The following is a 16782-nucleotide window of genomic DNA, read 5'->3' as shown; positions in this document are numbered from 1 at the left end:
TGTCTAGTAGGTAGAGTTGATAGGTAACTGTCTGTCTAGTTGGTAGAGTTGATAGGTAACTGTCTGTCTAGTTGGTAGAGTTGATAGGTAACTGTCTGTCTAGTAGGTAGAGTTGATAGGTAACTGTCTGTCTAGTTGGTAGAGTTGATAGGTAACTGTCTGTCTAGTAGGTAGAGTTGATAGGTAACTGTCTGTCTAGTTGGTAGAGTTGATAGGTAACTGTCTGTCTAGTAGGTAGAGTTGACAGGTAACTGTCTGTCTAGTAGGTAAAGTTGATAGGTGACTGTCTGTCTAGTTGGTAGAGTTGATAGGTAACTGTCTGTCTAGTTGGTAGAGTTGATAGGTAACTGTCTGTCTAGTTGGTAGAGTTGATAGGTAACTGTCTGTCTAGTAGGTAGAGTTGACAGGTAACTGTCTGTCTAGTAGGTAGAGTAGATAGGTAACTGTCTGTCTAGTAGGTAGAGTAGATAGATAACTGTCTGTCTAGTTGGTAGAGTTGATAAGTAACTGTCTGTCTAGTAGGTAGAGTTGATAGGTAACTGTCTGTCTAGTTGGTAGAGTTGATAGGTAACTGTCTGTCTAGTTGGTAGAGTTGATAGGTAACTGTCTGTCTAGTTGGTAGAGAAGATGGGTAACTGTCTGCCTAGTAGGTAGAGTTGATAGGTAACTGTCTGTCTAGTAGGTAGAGTTGATAGGTAACTGTCTGTCTAGTTGGTAGAGTTGATAGGTAACTGTCTGTCTAGTAGGTAGAGTTGATAGGTAACTGTCTGTCTAGTAGGTAGAGTTGATAGGTAACTGTCTGTCTAGTTGGTAGAGTTGAAAGGTAACTGTCTGTCTAGTTGGTAGAGTTGATAGGTAACTGTCTGTCTGTCTAGTTGGTAGAGTAGATAGGTAACTGTCTGTCTAGTTGGTAGAGTAGATAGGTAACTGTCTGTCTAGTAGGTAGAGTTGATAGGTAACTGTCTGTCTAGTAGGTAGAGTTGATAGGTAACTGTCTGTCTAATAGGTAGAGTTGATAGGTAACTGTCTATCTGTCTAGTTGGTAGAGTTGATAGGTAACTGTCTGTCTAGTTGGTAGAGTTGATAGGTAACTGTCTGTCTAGTTGGTAGAGTTGATAGGTAACTGTCTGTCTAGTAGGTAGAGTTGATAGGTAACTGTCTGTCTAGTTGGTAGAGTTGATAGGTAACTGTCTGTCTGTCTAGTTGGTAGAGTTGATAGGTAACTGTCTGTCTAGTTGGTAGAGTTGATAGGTAACTGTCTGTCTAGTTGGTAGAGTTGATAGGTAACTGTCTGTCTAGTTGGTAGAGTTGATAGGTAACTGTCTGTCTAGTTGGTAGAGTTGATAGGTAACTGTCTGTCTAGTTGGTAGAGTTGATAGGTAACTGTCTGTCTAGTAGGTAGAGTTGATAGGTAACTGTCTGTCTAGTTGGTAGAGTTGATAGGTAACTGTCTGTCTAGTAGGTAGAGTTGATAGGTAACTGTCTGTCTAGTTGGTAGAGTTGATAGGTAACTGTCTGTCTAGTAGGTAGAGTTGACAGGTAACTGTCTGTCTAGTAGGTAAAGTTGATAGGTAACTGTCTGTCTAGTTGGTAGAGTTGATAGGTAACTGTCTGTCTAGTTGGTAGAGTTGATAGGTAACTGTCTGTCTAGTAGGTAGAGTTGATAGGTAACTGTCTGTCTAGTTGGTAGAGTTGATAGGTAACTGTCTGTCTAGTAGGTAGAGTTGATAGGTAACTGTCTGTCTAGTTGGTAGAGTTGATAGGTAACTGTCTGTCTAGTAGGTAGAGTTGACAGGTAACTGTCTGTCTAGTAGGTAAAGTTGATAGGTAACTGTCTGTCTAGTTGGTAGAGTTGATAGGTAACTGTCTGTCTAGTTGGTAGAGTTGATAGGTAACTGTCTGTCTAGTTGGTAGAGTTGATAGGTAACTGTCTGTCTAGTAGGTAGAGTTGACAGGTAACTGTCTGTCTAGTAGGTAGAGTAGATAGGTAACTGTCTGTCTAGTAGGTAGAGTAGATAGATAACTGTCTGTCTAGTTGGTAGAGTTGATAGGTAACTGTCTGTCTAGTAGGTAGAGTTGATAGGTAACTGTCTGTCTAGTTGGTAGAGTTGATAGGTAACTGTCTGTCTAGTTGGTAGAGTTGATAGGTAACTGTCTGTCTAGTTGGTAGAGAAGATGGGTAACTGTCTGCCTAGTAGGTAGAGTTGATAGGTAACTGTCTGTCTAGTAGGTAGAGTTGATAGGTAACTGTCTGTCTAGTTGGTAGAGTTGATAGGTAACTGTCTGTCTAGTAGGTAGAGTTGATAGGTAACTGTCTGTCTAGTAGGTAGAGTTGATAGGTAACTGTCTGTCTAGTAGGTAGAGTAGATAGGTAACTGTCTGTCTAGTTGGTAGAGTTGATAGGTAACTGTCTGTCTAGTTGGTAGAGTTGATAGGTAACTGTCTGTCTAGTAGGTAGAGTTGATAGGTAACTGTCTGTCTAGTAGGTAGAGTTGATAGGTAACTGTCTGTCTAGTTGGTAGAGTTGACAGGTAACTGACTGTCTAGTAGGTAGAGTTGATAGGTAACTGTCTGTCTAGTAGGTAGAGTTGACAGGTAACTGACTGTCTAGTAGGTAGAGTTGATAGGTAACTGTCTGTCTAGTTGGTAGAGTAGATAGGTAACTGTCTGTCTAGTAGGTAGAGTTGATAGGTAACTGTCTGTCTAGTTGGTAGAGTAGATAGGTAACTGTCTGTCTAGTTGGTAGAGTAGATAGGTAACTGTCTGTCTAGTAGGTAGAGTTGATAGGTAACTGTCTGTCTAGTTGGTAGAGTTGATAGGTAACTGTCTGTCTAGTTGGTAGAGTAGATAGGTAACTGTCTGTCTAGTTGGTAGAGTAGATAGGTAACTGTCTGTCTAGTTGGTAGAGTAGATAGGTAACTGTCTGTCTAGTAGGTAGAGTTGATAGGTAACTGTCTGTCTAGTTGGTAGAGTTGATAGGTAACTGTCTGTCTAGTTGGTAGAGTAGATAGGTAACTGTCTGTCTAGTAGGTAGAGTTGATAGGTAACTGTCTGTCTAGTTGGTAGAGTTGATAGGTAACTGTCTGTCTAGTAGGTAGAGTAGATAGATAACTGTCTGTCTAGTTGGTAGAGTTGATAGATAACTGTCTGTCTAGTAGGTAGAGTTGATAGGTAACTGTCTGTCTAGTAGGTAGAGTTGACAGGTAACTGTCTGTCTAGTAGGTAGAGTTGATAGATAACTGTCTGTCTAGTAGGTAGAGTTGATAGGAAACTGTCTGTCTAGTAGGTAGAGTTGACAGGTAACTGTCTGTCTAGTTGGTAGAGTAGATAGGTAACTGTCTGTCTAGTAGGTAGAGTTGATAGGTAACTGTCTGTCTAGTAGGTAGAGTTGATAGGTAACTGTCTGTCTAGTTGGTAGAGTTGATAGGTAACTGTCTGTCTAGTAGGTAGAGTAGATAGGTAACTGTCTGTCTAGTTGGTAGAGTTGATAGGTAACTGTCTGTCTAGTTGGTAGAGTTGATAGGTAACTGTCTGTCTAGTTGGTAGAGTTGATAGGTAACTGTCTGTCTAGTTGGTAGAGTTGATAGGTAACTGTCTGTCTAGTAGGTAGAGTTGATAGGTAACTGTCTGTCTAGTAGGTAGAGTTGATAGGTAACTGTCTGTCTGTCTAGTAGGTAGAGTAGATAGGTAACTGTCTGTCTAGTAGGTAGAGTAGATAGGTAACTGTCTGTCTAGTTGGTAGAGTTGATAGGTAACTGTCTGTCTAGTTGGTAGAGTTGATAGGTAACTGTCTGTCTAGTTGGTAGAGTTGATAGGTAACTGTCTGTCTAGTAGGTAGAGTTGATAGGTAACTGTCTGTCTAGTAGGTAGAGTTGATAGGTAACTGTCTGTCTAGTTGGTAGAGTAGATAGGTAACTGTCTGTCTAGTAGGTAGAGTAGATAGATAACTGTCTGTCTAGTTGGTAGAGTTGATAGATAACTGTCTGTCTAGTAGGTAGAGTTGATAGGTAACTGTCTGTCTAGTAGGTAGAGTTGACAGGTAACTGTCTGTCTAGTAGGTAGAGTTGATAGGTAACTGTCTGTCTAGTTGGTAGAGTTGATAGGTAACTGTCTGTCTAGTAGGTAGAGTTGATAGGTAACTGTCTGTCTAGTAGGTAGAGTTGATAGGTAACTGTCTGTCTAGTAGGTAGAGTTGATAGGTAACTGTCTGTCTAGTTGGTAGAGTAGATAGGTAACTGTCTGTCTAGTAGGTAGAGTAGATAGATAACTGTCTGTCTAGTTGGTAGAGTTGATAGATAACTGTCTGTCTAGTTGGTAGAGTAGATAGGTAACTGTCTGTCTAGTAGGTAGAGTTGATAGGTAACTGTCTGTCTAGTAGGTAGAGTTGATAGGTAACTGTCTGTCTAGTAGGTAGAGTTGATAGGTAACTGTCTGTCTAGTTGGTAGAGTAGATAGGTAACTGTCTGTCTAGTAGGTAGAGTAGATAGATAACTGTCTGTCTAGTTGGTAGAGTTGATAGATAACTGTCTGTCTAGTTGGTAGAGTAGATAGGTAACTGTCTGTCTAGTAGGTAGAGTAGATAGATAACTGTCTGTCTAGTTGGTAGAGTTGATAGATAACTGTCTGTCTAGTAGGTAGAGTTGATAGGTAACTGTCTGTCTAGTAGGTAGAGTTGACAGGTAACTGTCTGTCTAGTAGGTAGAGTTGATAGATAACTGTCTGTCTAGTAGGTAGAGTTGATAGGAAACTGTCTGTCTAGTAGGTAGAGTTGACAGGTAACTGTCTGTCTAGTTGGTAGAGTAGATAGGTAACTGTCTGTCTAGTAGGTAGAGTTGATAGGTAACTGTCTGTCTAGTAGGTAGAGTTGATAGGTAACTGTCTGTCTAGTTGGTAGAGTTGATAGGTAACTGTCTGTCTAGTAGGTAGAGTAGATAGGTAACTGTCTGTCTAGTTGGTAGAGTTGATAGGTAACTGTCTGTCTAGTTGGTAGAGTTGATAGGTAACTGTCTGTCTAGTTGGTAGAGTTGATAGGTAACTGTCTGTCTAGTTGGTAGAGTTGATAGGTAACTGTCTGTCTAGTAGGTAGAGTTGATAGGTAACTGTCTGTCTAGTAGGTAGAGTTGATAGGTAACTGTCTGTCTGTCTAGTAGGTAGAGTAGATAGGTAACTGTCTGTCTAGTAGGTAGAGTAGATAGGTAACTGTCTGTCTAGTTGGTAGAGTTGATAGGTAACTGTCTGTCTAGTTGGTAGAGTTGATAGGTAACTGTCTGTCTAGTTGGTAGAGTTGATAGGTAACTGTCTGTCTAGTAGGTAGAGTTGATAGGTAACTGTCTGTCTAGTTGGTAGAGTTGATAGGTAACTGTCTGTCTAGTAGGTAGAGTTGATAGGAAACTGTCTGTCTAGTAGGTAGAGTTGATAGGTAACTGTCTGTCTGTCTATTGGGTAGAGTTGATAGGTAACTGTCTGTCTAGTTGGTAGAGTTGATAGGTAACTGTCTGTCTAGTAGGTAGAGTTGATAGGTAACTGTCTGTCTAGTTGGTAGAGTTGATAGGTAACTGTCTGTCTAGTTGGTAGAGAAGATGGGTAACTGTCTGCCTAGTTGGTAGAGTTGATAGGTAACTGTCTGTCTAGTTGGTAGAGAAGATGGGTAACTGTCTGCCTAGTTGGTAGAGTTGATAGGTAACTGTCTGTCTGTACGGGCAGTATGTGTCCCTACTGTACGGATGATAGGGAAAGACTATACAGACAGTAACTTAAAGAAGCATAGTTGCTATAACTGTGGTAAACTGTATTTAACCCAATCAGCTGCTCATCTCACCCTGATGTCAGTGGCATCTCCGTGGCGGATGTGGCTGGCCCAGGTGGATGGTTCACTGTTGCTCTCCAAATAGTGGTGGATCTTGAGCACGCGGTCCATGGTCCCCGGCTTCGACACCCCACCGCCCAACCCAGCATGGTGGTTCAGGTTGGGGTCCAGGTACGCTGACGCCATGCTTCCTTTGGTGGGGGCTAGCTGTCTGTCATTTTCTGAAGGTAGAGAGACAGAGGGGAGAGAAAGAGAGAGAGAGGGGTGCAAAGAGAGATAGGGGAGGTAGAGAGAGCGAGAGAGATATGGGAGGTAGAGAGAGAGAGATAGGGGAGGGAGGGAGGTAGAGAGAGAGATAGGGGAGGTAGAGAGAGAGAGATGGGGGAGGTAGAGAGAGCGAGAGATAGGGGAGGTAGAGAGAGAGAGAGAGAGAGAGAGAGAGAGAAGGCTTCTGGTGAATTCACACTAGACAACTGTGTTACTTACTCACCATTATTACTTCATCTGTAATCAGTAACAAAAGTGGACTGGAGAGAATAGAACAGACAACCGGACGGCTGGACAGACTGACAGATAACAGTGAGGTCTGCAGGCTGAAGTGTACTGAGCTGGGCTTGCTACAGTAGACAGCTGGGTGGCTTTGGACAGTGAGTAGGGAGCAGCGCTGTCAGAAGCACTGCCAGCATTACAACAACCCTCCTCATCAACCACAAACTGGGGCCATTATACATAAGCTGTTTGGATTGTGGTGGAAACGGTCAGGGTTGAAATTTGGGGTGAGTGTGTCTCTGTGTGTGTGTGTGTGTGTGTGTCTGGGGTGTGTGTGTGTGTATGGTAATAGGTACAGCCAAGACGGAACCGCTTGCTTGTTAAAACATGGCTTTTCTAGTGTTTTGGAAAGACTGACCCAGAGCTACTCAGTGACATTCCTCAGCCTTCCTGACTGTATCTGCTGTTGGCAACATCACTAGAATAGAGCACCACAGGAAAACCTGCCCTTACACAACACCAAAAACACACACATTCTCAGATGTCTACCTCCTCAATGTTACTTTCTGGTAACCCAGGCAGAACACATGTATGAAGACAGAGGTAAATATCCTAACTTGACAATCAGTGAGACAACATTGAAGCAATGGAGATTAGTACAGACACAACTGGTCCATTTGAGCCCACGACTGGATAACTTCCTTTCAGAGTTGTACTTTAATAAACTCCTGTCAAACTCAATTCAAACACTACTATTCTGATCTAACACCAGCACAGCAACAACAGTCCAATCAGTCACTCCTCCTACCTTTACTGATGAAGGGCCAGCAGGTACACTCCACTGTAGAGTTCCGTAGTGACAACATTAGTGCTATAGCAACAGTAGAGTATGTCCACTAGGTTACACAGTAGAGTATGTCCACTAGGTTACGCAGTAAGTAGAGTATGTCCACTAGGTTACACAGTAGAGTATGTCCACTAGGTTACACAGTAGAGTATGTCCACTAGGTTACGCAGTATGTAGAGTATGTCCACTAGGTTACACAGTAGAGTATGTCCACTAGGTTACACAGACCAGTATGTCCACTAGGTTACACAGTAGAGAATCGACAGATCCATGGGATTTCTTCTTGGTTTCTTCCAGGCACAAACACACTTCTTCTTACCCACACATTCCGCTCTCTCTCTCTCTCCCATACACACACATACAAAGTGAACAACACATTCACGTCTTTCCTGTCCAGTCACGTCACATCCTGGTTATCACAATGCGTCCTGTCCGCTCAGGAGCCACAGTGAGTCATCACTCCTGTCTCCTCACACGGCACAGAGCTCTTCCTGGCTGAGAAGAGGAGAAGCCTGTGCTGTGATCAACATGTCACTGCTGTTTCATGGTAGAGCTCTTCCTGGACTGAACTGAGGGGGGCGAGGCCAGAGTCCTCTCTGCAACACAACATAGCTCCCCTCTCTTCCTGAGCTGAGGGGAAGGTGAGGCAAGCCCAGAAGCTTGTCTACATTCACAACAGAGTCCTCCAGCTCCACAACACAGCCCTGTGAATGCTGTGAACAGTCAGGCTGCTAGCCTAACTCCACCGTGGCTGCTGTTACCCAGGCAAGACAGAATGGAGTTCAGTTCCACAGGCAGAGAGAGGCAGGCTGTGATTGGCTTGGCGACAGACGGAGTTGAGTAAACAAGGCGTGCTTAGTGGGAGCCCAGCCAACATGGTGGATTGGATAGGAGGGCCGGCCTGGGAGGAGGAGTCAACAACATGGTGGATAGGAGGATAGGAGGGCCGGCCTGGGAGGAGGAGTCAACAACATGGTGGATAGGAGGGCCGGCCTGGGAGGAGGAGTCAACAACATGGTGGATAGGAGGGCCGGCCTGGGAGGAGGAGTCAACAACATGGTGGATAGGAGGGCCGGCCTGGGAGGAGGAGTCAACAACATGGTGGATAGGAGGGCCGGCCTGGGAGGAGGAGTCAACAACATGGTGGATAGGAGGGCCGGCCTGGGAGGAGGAGTCAACAACATGGTTGATAGGAGGATAGGAGGCCCGGCCTGGGAGGAGGAGTCAACAACACACAAACCTGTTGTGAATGTGAGGAAAGATTGTCAATTATATTGACAAGATACTCAAGCGACCGCTCTAACAATGGAATTTGTGTTAATTAAAATATATATATATACCGTATATATATATATAATATATATTTTTCTTCTAACAATGGAAATACATGTCCTCAAAGACAGAAGGCAGGCGGGAGGAGGCGAGATCAGGTAGGACCATTTAGATGGAAGATACGCATGTGAACAATAGGGCATAGAGATAGATCTTTTTTTACTTAACCTTTATTTAACCAGGTAGGCTAGTTGAGAACAAGTTCTCAATTACAACTGCGACCTGGCCAAGATAAAGCACAGCAGTTCGACACATACAACAACACAGAGTTACACATGGAATAAACAAACATACAGTCAATAATACAGTAGAAAAAAATTAAAATCTATATAGAGTGAGTGCAAATGAGGTAAGATAAGGGAGGTAAGGCAATAAATAGGCCATGGTGGCAAAGTAATTACAATATAGCAATTAGACAATGGAATGGTAGATGTGCAGAAGATGAATGTGCAAATAGAGATACTGGGGTGCAAAGGAGCAAGATAAATAAATTAATACAGTATGGGGATGAGGTAGTTGGATGGGCTGTTTACAGATGGACTATGTACAGGTGCAGTGATCTGTGAGCTGCTCTGACAGCTGGTGCTTAAAGCTAGTAAGGGAGATATTGGTTTCCAGCTTCAGTGATTTTTGCAGTTTGCTTCAGTCATTGGCAGCAGAGAACTGGAAGGAAAGGCGACCAAAGGAGGAACTGGCTTTGGGGGTGACCGGTGATATATACCTGCTGGAGCGCGTGCTACGGGTGGGTGCTGCTATGGTGACCAGTGAGCTGAGATAAGGTGGGGCTTTACCTAGCAGAGACTTGTAGATGACCTGGAGCCAGTGGGTTTGGCGCCGAGTATGAAGCGAGGGCCAGCATACAGGTCGCAGTGGTGGGTAATATATGGGGCTTTGGTGACAAAACGGATGGCACTGTGATAGACTGTATCCATTTTGTTGAGTAGAGTGTTCGAGGCTATTTTATAGATGGCATCGCCGAAGTCGAGGATCGGTAGGATGGTCAGTTTTACGAGGGTATGATTGGCAGCATGAGTGAAGGATGCTTTGTTGCGAAATAGGAAGCCAATTCTAGATTTAAATTTGGATTGGAGATGCTTAATGTGAGTCTGGAAGGAAAGTTTACAGTACACCTAGGTACTTGTAGTTGTCCACATATTCTAAGTCAGAACCGTCCAGAGTAGTGATGCTGGACAGGTGGGCAGGTGCGGGCAGTGATCGGTTGAAGAGCATGCATTTAGTTTTACTTGCATTTAAGAGCAGTTGGAGGCCACGGAAGGAGAGTTGTATGGCATTGAAGCTTGTCTGGAGGTTAGTTAACACAGTGTTCAATGAAGGGCCAGAAGTATACAGAATGGTGTCGTCTGCGTAGAGGTGGATCAGAGAATCACCAGCAGCGAGAGTGTTATCATTGACGTATACAAAGAAGAGAGTCAGCCCGAGAATTGAACCCTGTGGCACCCCCATAGAGACTGCAAGAGGTCCGGACAACAGGCCCTCCGATTTGACACACTGACCTCTATCAGAGAAGTAGTTGGTGAACCAGGCGAGGCAATCATTTGAGAAACCAAGGCTGTTGAGTCTGCCAATAAGAATGTGGTGATTGACAGAGTCGAAAGCCTTGGCCAGGTTAATGAATATGGCTGCACAGTAATGTCTCTTATTGATGGTGGTTATGATATCGTTTAGGACCTTGAGCGTGGCTGAGGTGCACCCATTACCAGCTCAGAAACCAGATTGCATAGCGGAGAAAGTACGGTGGGATTCGAAATGGTCGGTAATCTGTTTGTTGACTTGGCTTTCGAAGACCTTAGAAAGGCAGGGTAGGATAAATATAGGTCTCTAGCAATTTGGGTCTAGAGTGTCTCCCCCTTTGAAGAGGGGGATGACCGCGGCAGCTTTCCAATTTTTGGGAATCTCAGACGATACGAAAGAGAGGTTGAACAGGCTAGTAATAGGGGTTGCAACAATTTCGGCAGATCATTTTAAAAAGAGAGGATCCAGATTGTCTAGCCCGGCTGATTTGTACGGGTCCAGGTTTTGCAATTCTTTAAGAACATCAGCTATCTGGATTTGGGTGAAGGAGAAATGGGGGAGGCTTGGGCGAGTTGCTGTGGGGAGTGCCGGGCTGTTAACCGGGGTAGGGGTAGCCAGGTGGAAAGCATGGCCAGCTGTAGAAAAATGCTTATTGAAATTCTCAATTATAGTGGATTTATCGGTGTTGACAGTGTTTCCTAGCCTCAGTGCAGTGGGCAGCTGGGAGGAGGTGCTCTTATTCTCCATGGACTTTAGTGTCCCAGAGCTTTTTTGAGTTTGTGCTACAGGATGCAAATTTCTGCTTGAAAAAGCTAGCCTTAGCTTTCCTAACTGTCTGTGTATATTTGTTCCTTGAAAAATGCTTATTGAAATTCTCAACTATAGTGGATTTATCAGTGGTGAGAGTGTTTCCTAGCCTCAGTGCAGTAGGCATGTTTTTCTGCTGGTCAAGGGCAGTCAGGTCTGGAGAGAACCAAGGGCTATATCTGTTCCTGGTTCTACATTTTTTGAAAGAAAGCTTATTTAAGATGGTGAGGAAGGCACTTTTAAAGAATGACCAGGCATCCTCTACTGACGGGATGAGGTCAGTATCCTTCTGGGATACCTGGGCCAGGTCGATTAGGAAGGCCTGCTCGCTGGAGTGTTTTAGGGAGCGTTTGATAGTGATGAGGGGTGGTCGTTTGACCGCAGACCCGTTACGGATGCAGGCAATGAGGCAGTGATCGCTGAGATCTTGGTTGAAAACAGCAGAGGTATATTTGGAAGGCAAGTTGGTTAGGATGATATCTATGAGGGTGCCCGTGTTTACGGATTTGGGGTTGTACCTGGTGGGTTCATTGACAATTTGTGACAGATTGAGTGCATCAAGCTTAGATTGAAGGATGGCCGGGGTGTTGAGCATGACCCAGTTTAGGTAACCTAACAGCACGAGCTCTGAAGATAGATGGGGGGAAATCAGTTCACATGGAGTCCAGGGCACAGCTGGGGGCAGAGGGTGGTCTATAGCAAGCGGCAACGGTGAGAGACTTGTTTCTGGAAAGGTGGCTTTTTAAAGTAGAAGCTCAAATTGTTTGGGTACAGACCTGGATAGTAAGACAGAACTCTGCAGGCTATCTCTGCAGTAGATTGCAACACCGCCCCCTTTGGCAGTTCTATCTTGGCGGAAAATGTTATAGTTAGGGATGGAAATTTCTGGGTTTTTGGTGGTCTTCCTGAGCCAGGATTCAGACACGGCTAGGACATCCGTGTTGGCAGAGTGTGCTAGGGCAGTGAATAAAACAAACTTAACATTAGAAGGAGGCTAAAATAACTGGTTGTCTAGTATGTTCAGAACAGAGAGTAAAAGGAGCAGATTTCTGGGCACGGTAGAATAGATTCAAGGCATAATGTACAGACAAAGGTATGGTAGGATGTGGATACAGTGAGGGTAAACCTGTGCATATAGTGACGATGAAAGAGATATTGTCCCTTGTCATTTAAACCAGGTGATGTCATGTGTGGTAGGTGGAACTAAAGTGTTAAATGAGGCATATTGAGCAGGGCTAGAGGCTCTACAGTGAAATAAGGCAATACATACTAACCAAAACAGCAATGGACAAGGAATATTGACGTTAGCGAGAGGCATGCGTAGCCGAGTGATCATAGGAGTCCAGTGAGTAGCTTCAGGCAGCTTGCGGGCCGGGGCTAGCAAGCTAACAGAAGGGCCTTGGCGGGACGTTGCGACGGAAGAAAGTCTGTTGTGGCCCCCTCGTGCTGTTACGTCGGCAGACGGATCAGCAGGGCTCCGTGTGGTAAACCAGGCCAATTGGCAGAATAGGTATAGTGGCCAAAGAATTTGTCAGGTGGGCCTCTTAAGCTTACAGTCTGATGTGCTCTGGAAAGCTAGCAGGCCGCGGCTAGCATGCTAGCGGATGGAATTTCAGGGGACGAAGCGACGGCGGAGCCAGTTGAGAAAAACCCCATCGGGCGAATCACGTCGGTTGTCCAGTCGTGATGAGTCAGCGGGGGTCCAAGACAGTTGCCAAAAAGAGATATTGTAGCCCAAGTAGTGGCTGATGGACCTCTTTGGCTAGCCGGGAGATGGGCCTAGCAAGGCTAGCTCCAGGCTAATTGGTTCTTGCTTCGGGACAGTGATGTTAGCAAGGAGTGGCCACTCGAATAGCAGCTAGCTAGCTGCGGTGATCCAGGTGAAGAAAAAAAAGGTTCAGAGCTTGCAGTAGGAATCCGGAGATATGGAGAAAAATAAGTCCGATTTGCTCTGGTTTGAGTAGCGCTGTGCAGACTGGCGAGAGTTGTCCATGCTAGAGGTGGCTGATGACCGCTAGCAGTGGCTAGCTGACTACTAGCTAGTTAGCTGGCTAGCATCTGTTGGGGTTCCGGTTCAGGCGACGGTTCAGACGACGGATCAGCAGGGCGGGTATAGTGGCCAAAGAATTTGTCCGATTGGCCTCTTAAGCTAACAGTCCGATGTACTTTAGACAGCTAGCGGGCCGTGGCTAACTAGTAGCTGGTAGCCAGTTAGCTGGCTAGCATTTGATGAGTTGATGAGTTCTTAAGTTTAAAAATAGCAGATCCGTACCACATTAGGTGAGACGGGTTGCAGGAGAGTATATTCAGTCCGTGATAGAAAGTGATATTAAAATATTAAATATATATACGGGGAAAAAACAAGGAAAAACGATGTTTACAAGGGACAGGAAGGGATTAGACAAAAACACACGTCCGACTGCAACACCATCTTGGAGGTTAGACGACTTATCTTTGTATCTGTATCTGTGCCATTATAACGTCTGTGACAGCCTCAATGGCACTGCCCATACTATCTCCATTTTAAAGTAGTACATTTTCTTATTTTCATTGGCTGATTTCTCCCAACTCATAGGAATCCCCACCCAGTTGACTACTTTAAAATGGTGGAAGCCCTCAATGACAACGGCAATGCTAAAACGGGTTATATCCATGATGAGTCCTCTATATATCTCTATGACTACAGGCACAACTCTGATATAAAGTCATTTTTTTCAAAGATGACAAAAAGCCACGCGCGTCCACATATCAGTGCATTCATTCGTAACAACCAAACCATTACGAAACTTTAACCCTTTACACCACAGGCCAACAAAATGAGGGCACAGGACCAAAACAGTTAGCTTTTCCAAAAGCAGACAGAAGAAGTAGATTTCTTCAGTCAGCTGATTTCTTTCTAAGAAATGAATGATAGGGATTTCGTTTGCTTGTCCCTGTCAATATTATTCACTCACTAATTTGTACTTCCAATCCAAGAGCATACTGCTTTGACATTGCAGCTAAAGAATAAGTGGTTGATACTGTATCTAGCTTTGCTGTGTGATGTGTCAAAGTGACTGATAATGACAGAGCACAGAGCAGTCAGCCAGTCAGCCAGTCAGCAGTCAGCCAGGCTGCAGAGCAGGCACAAGGACAGTGATGAGGGGGGAAGTATAGCCTAGCCTATCTGCTGACTCTGCTAGTTTACGGATTGACCTACAGTCACCTCTAACTGAGAGGCTCACACACACACACACACACACACACACACACACACACACACACACACACACACACACACACACACACACACAGAGGCAGGTCAGCACAGAGGAAAGTAGGTGATTATCTGACGGAAAAACCTTTCATAGAAGACAAAGTTATACCTGTCGGGAAACGTTTATGAGATTAGCCGACTTGACAAAATGCCTCATCATACTGACAAAGATCCTTGAGTGAACCTACTGTACGGAAGAATGATAAATGACTTCATGTCAAACATCTTTAAGGTTTAGTTGTTATTGTGACTAATTGGGTCAACATAGTGCTACCCTAAGGTAAACTATTGAAGTAAACACACATAATCTAATCAAACAGCCCTTAAATAGACCTACTAAATAAACCTTCTGTCAACATTATCAGGAACTTTCTAGCATGTCTGTCTACTGACTGCCTCAGCCAATTCCCCTACTATAGTTTCTGAAAGACCTTTACCAGGTTAGCCTAATCATTATAGGACACATACTGACACACACATCCCTTGTAGTGACTGAGAGTCTGGAGGGCCAGTCGACTAGGAGATGAGATGGTTAACAGGGATGATACAGGAGAGGACAGAGATGTAATGTTGTCCCCACAGACTCCCTAAATAACACCCATTTGATTGTAAGACTGACACATCTCAATTACTGTACATCAACTTGATACAACTCACTCTGGGTTATCCCATTAATAATATCAGCCTAATAATAACAGGCTGCTAATAGGATAATAGGATACTAATAGCCTAGTTGTTATCCCTCAGGGTAAAACATGCCAACATTGTTTCCTCGTTATTTCAACTCAAAATAGATGTTGATTTGACGTTGATATCAGGTCATTGCCGTGGGATGTTTAGTTATCAAATGAATTCTTCATTTACTTGTAGTATGAACAAAGCTTGGTATATAAGCTTGGATTATATAGTCAATAGAGTAGCTCACTGTCTGTCTAACTCGTGAGAGTATTGATCTCGTTACTCTAGTTGTACTGTAGTCCCATCCTAAAGGGATTGTGTAACAGTGTCTCGGTGGCTCAGAGGGACTGACTGTGGGACTGCAGTCTTCTCTCTAGGTTAGTTATTGACAGTAGTCTGGGCCCACATTGGCCAGAGCAACGCTGCTATAACAACACGTGTCAATACCAATGAGAGTCAAACAGCACTTCATCAGCACTACTGAACAACCATAGATTTCTGTTCCACTGTTTCGATGCGGTGAAGAAAAACATGGCCTTTTTCCGAACTCACAGAGGGCTCGTTCAGCAGCTAGGCCAGGCTGTCTCCAGGGAGGGCTCCTTCAGCAGCTAGGCCAGGCTATCTCCAGGGAGGGCCCGTTCAGCAGCTAGGCCAGGCTATCTCCAGGGAGGGCCCGTTCAACAGCTAGGCCAGGCTATCTCCAGGGAGGGCCCGTTCAGCAGCTAGGCCAGGCTATCTCCTGGGAGTGCCCGTTCAGCGGGAGAGCCCGTTCAGCAGCTAGGCCAGGCTATCTCCAGGGAGGGCCCGTTCAGCAGCTAGGCCAGGCTATCTCCAGGAAGGGCCCGTTCAGCAGCTAGGCCAGGCTGTCTCCAGGGAGGGCCCGTTCAGCAGCTAGGCCAGGCTGTCTCCAGGGAGGGCCCGTTCAGCAGCTAGGCCAGGCTATCTCCAGGGAGGGCCCGTTCATTAGCTAGGCCAGGCTGTCTCCAGGGAGGGCCCGTTCAGCGGGAGGGCCCGTTCAGCAGTTAGAGCCCGTTCAGCAGCTAGGCCAGGCTATCTCCAGGGAGGGCCCGTTCAGCAAGTAGGCCAGGCTATCTCCAGGGAGGGCCCGTTCAGCAGCTAGGCCAGGCTATCTCCAGGGAGGGTTTGATCATGGCCTTCTATTCTTGCAGGACAACGCAGGCTACTGATGTAACGCACCTTACTGTGAATGTGAACAACACTGAAAACAAAGTCAAATACTAGAAGTAAGCAATACAGCCATCTTCATTCAGAGAGAAAGACACGTGCACACACACACACACACACAAGTCAATATTTCTAAGAAGGTAATGAATGCATGGTCTCAAAACCTTAGTTAGAGAACATAGACATGTAGAACAGGGCTGTTAATTGTAGTCCTGATGGGAAAGGACCTCACCCAACTGCTTGCTGTGCAGCCGATGGATTCATTTCATTGGCCTACTCTCACTAGGGGGAATCAGGTCTGGTATCCACTCCTGTTTGAACATATAGACTATTTTATTTATTCCTTATTTTACCAGGTAAGTTGACTGAGAACATATTTTCAAACACAGCAACAATCTGGGGAATAGTTACAGGGATGAATGAGCCAATAGGAAGCTGGGGATGATTAGGTGGCCATGATGGTATGAAGGCCAGATGGGGAATTTAGCCAAGACACCAAGGTTAAGACACATACTCTTACAATAAGTGCCATGGGATCTCTAGTGACCACAGAGCATACTTGGGGTCCAACATGTACGCTGCGGCGTGTATGTGTAACGCTTGTCGCTGTTGGAAGAAGAGGAGGACCAAAGCGCAGCGTGGGAAGTGTCCATATTAAATGTAATAACTGAACACTAAGAATACAAAAATAACAACGTGAAATGATACAAAACGAAAACGAAACAGTCCCGTATGGTGAAAACACAGACACAGGAAAACAACCACCCACAAAACACAAAGGAAAACAGGCTACCTAAATATGGCTTCCAATCAGAGACAACGACTGACACCTGCCTCTGATTGGGAACC

At 44.9% G+C, this 16782-nt stretch overlaps 1 protein-coding gene across 7 annotated transcripts in view; it reads right to left on the bottom strand.

The window, feature by feature from the left end:
* Positions 1 to 16782, bottom strand: part of LOC139573090 (focal adhesion kinase 1-like) — a 152995-nt gene that overhangs the window by 105053 nt on the left and 31160 nt on the right. For all 7 annotated transcript variants that reach the window (XM_071396148.1, XM_071396144.1, XM_071396149.1 and 4 more), the window contains one exon: positions 5819 to 6027. In XM_071396148.1, coding sequence (XP_071252249.1) covers positions 5819 to 5992 — 174 coding nt within the window. In that variant the 5' untranslated portion in view covers positions 5993 to 6027. The remainder of the gene's footprint in view (positions 1 to 5818; positions 6028 to 16782) is intronic.

Source organism: Salvelinus alpinus, chromosome 4 (assembly GCF_045679555.1).
Source record: "Salvelinus alpinus chromosome 4, SLU_Salpinus.1, whole genome shotgun sequence".
In the NCBI taxonomy this organism is placed as follows: domain Eukaryota; kingdom Metazoa; phylum Chordata; class Actinopteri; order Salmoniformes; family Salmonidae; genus Salvelinus; species Salvelinus alpinus.
This window is presented reverse-complemented; position numbering and strand designations above follow the sequence as displayed.